This window comes from Pteropus alecto, unplaced genomic scaffold, assembly GCF_000325575.1.
Source record: "Pteropus alecto unplaced genomic scaffold, ASM32557v1 scaffold49, whole genome shotgun sequence".
Taxonomy (NCBI): Eukaryota; Metazoa; Chordata; class Mammalia; order Chiroptera; family Pteropodidae; genus Pteropus; species Pteropus alecto.
In genome coordinates this window covers 2,549,653-2,553,115 of record NW_006443131.1, presented here as the reverse complement: position 1 = coordinate 2,553,115, position 3,463 = coordinate 2,549,653, and the positions used below count along the sequence as shown (strand labels likewise).

The window sequence follows — 3,463 nt, the reverse complement described above, 5'->3', positions numbered from 1 at the left end:
GGTGCCCGCTGGGCCTTGTAGTCCCGCGGCTCCCCGGCCCGCTCCCTGCCTCCGCGTCCCCGGGTCTCGCGCGAATGGAGGCGGTGGGTCCCGGGTTCTCGGTTGCCTGTCCCCCGGCTGTCGCCTGTCTGCCCCCCTGGGCGAAGTGAGCAGCGGGACGGAGAAAGGAACCCGCCCTCGCCCTCTCAGGACTTTGCCCCTCCCTTGAACCCTGGGACTCACCACCAAGCCTCAGCCTTCCCGTCCCTCGCGCATCCCATCCTTCCCGCCGGACGGTCCAGCCGAGAGGCCCGGCCGATGGTCCAGGGCCTTTCTCCTCCCTCTAGGAGCAGGGCTACCGGGACCCCGGAAGACGCGAAGCCTCTCCCCACCTCCGGGCCCCCGCTCAGCCCTAGTCAGATGTCACCTTCTCCCGTGTTGACTGAGTTACTCCCCACAACTGCCCTTGAACAGCCGCCTCAAAGGTCCTCAGCTGTCCCTTGCTCCCGCACGAAGGCACAGCCATTACTGCAAGGTGGTGAGCCTGACATTTGTCCCAGGTGTGGCGTTCGGCTTCAGATGCTTGTTGGCTACATGGCTTGAGGACGGAATCTAGCTCTCAGTGTTCTGTGCATTTTTTAAGGGTTTTTTTCATTGAGACACAAACGAAATGTGTATGAAAAAAACTTAAATGTATTGCCTCATATTTCTATTACAGTTTTTGAATTCGAAATTTAGCTCATTTTGATCCTCAGCAATCCTGAGGAGTCAGAGTGGGTGTTACCCGTTTTAAGAGTAAGCGCAGAGTGTGGGTGACTTGCCCAAGGTCCCCCAGCCAGTGAGTGCCACAGCTGAGGCTTGAGGCCACACTTTCAACACCCAGGCCAAAGATTTTGGCCAGCTTCCCATCCCCGCGGAGTTAAACCTTTACATATGTCCAGGATTGAGGCCACCTGCCCGGAACTTTGGGTTCATCCCCTTCTGTCTGGTAGTAGTCACTGTCCTAATTCTGCCAGAATTTTCCTCCTAGATCTACATATATGTATGTCTGGAGCCTCCCAGACAACTGCACCATGTGAGTTTTCTCAGATGCTCAGAAGATAGATAGGAGGTACTTAGAGTAAACTTTACATAAATATATGCACTATTAATACTCTGTTTGTTAATAACTAGTCTTTGGCTAGAAAGACTTGTCGGAGGAGCACACACAGCAGAGTTAAGAAAAAAGTATGGGGATCTTATCACAAGGTTATCCCCATACTTTTTCCTGCTAACTCTGCTCCACAGTCTCCCCCACCCCCAAGTCTTTCTAGCCTAGAGGCCCCAGCTGCTCCCCCGCCCCCACAGCCCTAAAGACTAGCACTTCAGTTCGGAATTCACAGCATATCTGATGCTACATCCCAGAAGTTCTGCCTTAAAACCAGCTTCCGAGGAGCAGGAACTACCAGGCTGTGGAAAGATCATTGTGTGAGAGTTGGAAACGAAATCCTGGAGAAGGCCGAGCTTTAATTTTGCGTTTTCCTCTACTTATTCGTGTGTCAGTAGTCGTATGTTACAGAAGGTAGGGTGTGGGTTTTTCCCCAGTCGTTTTTAGCTATCACAAAAGTTTGGGCTGAGATCTTGTATTCTGTGACTCCCTACCCAACCCCACCACGTCTCACCACAAAGCTTGGCAGATCTCACTTCCAACAGCCACACCAAATAATGACGAGGGGCCCTGTGCTGAAACTGAATTTTAAGATAATCTGTTCTGGGGTAGTCCGTCTTCCTCGGATTCACAACATGCAAGTCTTTCTTCAGCTCTTGAGGAAATTAAACTTGCCGGGCAGTTGACTACGGAGCTCGAACATAAGCCACAGGGAAGGATGTTACCCCATCGAAGCTTAGATACCTAATCCATTTATCGATCTATTTTCCACGTTTATCAAATTAATTCCAAGTTTCTCCACCCCCAGCACTGTCAGACTTTTTCCTGAATGTCGTCTTTTATCAAAAGAAGCGGCAGCACAAAAAAGGCTTTGCTGCTGACCGGAGGCGTGTGCCATCCACATCCACCTGCAGGCTCGGGGACTTCGTAAGTGCCTTGATCATCACATCCTTGAATAAAACTTCTAGCAGAATTTTGTCTAAGTCCATCTGACATTTTCATTACCCGATAAAAGATCAAATGTGTGAGACGTTGCTTAAAAAGTATTGTGTAAGAGTGCAGGGGGCTATGTATACTTAAGGAGGCTGTGTCTCAAGCCTGAGTTTTTCGGGGGTGGTTCTTTGGCCTCTTTGTAATTCAGGAGTTAGTGGCTGTTTCTGCTAAAATTTGCTTGTTCCTCATAAGACCACCCAAAGGTTGGTTATGTTAACTTGACCACTGCTTGGCACACAGTAGATGCTCAACAAATATTTATGAATAAATGATAAAAACTGATGATAATGCCTACCGGCTCCCTAAAGGGATGGCTGGCAGAGTCCGAGATGCTCGCAAACATCACTGAGTAACACACTAGGCCCTGTCATTTCCCTCAGGCTACAGCTGTCACTCCCCTGGGGAGGCCTCAAAAAGCGTCCTTTTTAAAAAAAAAAGAAAAAATCCTTCTGGAATTTCCCAGACAAGGCTCTGCCCACAGTGGTCCTCCAGCCCCATGACAGGGCGAGCATGTCCACACCCTCTGCCCCTCACTGTTTTCCTGCTGGGGAAGGGGGAGGTGTCGGACTGGTCCCGGCTCCCCGGACACCCGGCCAGACAAGGCGGCCCGACACCTCAAGGCAGGGGTCGGGTCTGAGTAGAAAGCAATCTGACAATAACGAACGCTACCCAAACCAGGGACGTCTGTGCAGATGGTGGCCTTTAATGCTGAGACCATGCAGAGTGACAGGATAGGACCGAACCCTCAGAGGGCGGTACTGACCAGCCTCTCATGGGACCCTCAAACCTGCCGGGTACCAGAATCAGCCATTTGTCCACATCCGGCTTTGCCCCGGGCACCCGGGCAGGCCTGAGGCCCAGGGCCGCCCTCCCGCGCCCTCTCTCCCCACCTCCCCTCACCTCCTCCCTCTTCCTGCGTCCTTCCCCTCTGGCTTCTCCCCCCTCCGTTCTGCCTCCTTTCCGTCTCTCCTCGTTCCTTCGCCTTCCTCCTTTCTTCTCCATTTTCCCTCCGCTCGCTCACCTCGTATCCATCTCTACCCCTCCAGGCCCCGCCTGCCTGCCCCCCAGCCCCTCGGCCCTGCCCCCGTCAGGCTCAGCCTCCAGGCTTGGGGCGGGGAGGCCACCAGGCGTCCTCAGCCCAGGGAGCACTTGGCGTTCTTCTTGTCACCGGTTTTCAGGTCGGCGCTGGGGGGCTTGCCGCTGTTTCCCTGGAGGCAGAAAGGGGGTGCGGGTCGGGGCGAGGACGGCTGGCGGGGGTCTCAGGCCGTTCACTGTCGGAGGGGCGCGGGACCCATCCTCTCGGGAGGCTTCGCGCGGCTCCCCTCAGCGCCCCCCTCAGCCCGG

General features: G+C 54.0%; 1 protein-coding gene across 1 annotated transcript in view; it reads right to left on the bottom strand.

Annotated features, from left to right (window-relative positions):
* Positions 1 to 2,801: 2,801 nt before the first annotated feature.
* The window catches only part of RAB13 (RAB13, member RAS oncogene family), a 3,939-nt gene continuing 3,277 nt past the window's right edge, over positions 2,802 to 3,463 (bottom strand). The window contains exon 7 of the mRNA XM_025040859.1: positions 2,802 to 3,327. Within this exon, the coding sequence (XP_024896627.1) occupies positions 3,253 to 3,327 (75 nt within the window). The 3' untranslated portion in view covers positions 2,802 to 3,252. The remainder of the gene's footprint in view (positions 3,328 to 3,463) is intronic.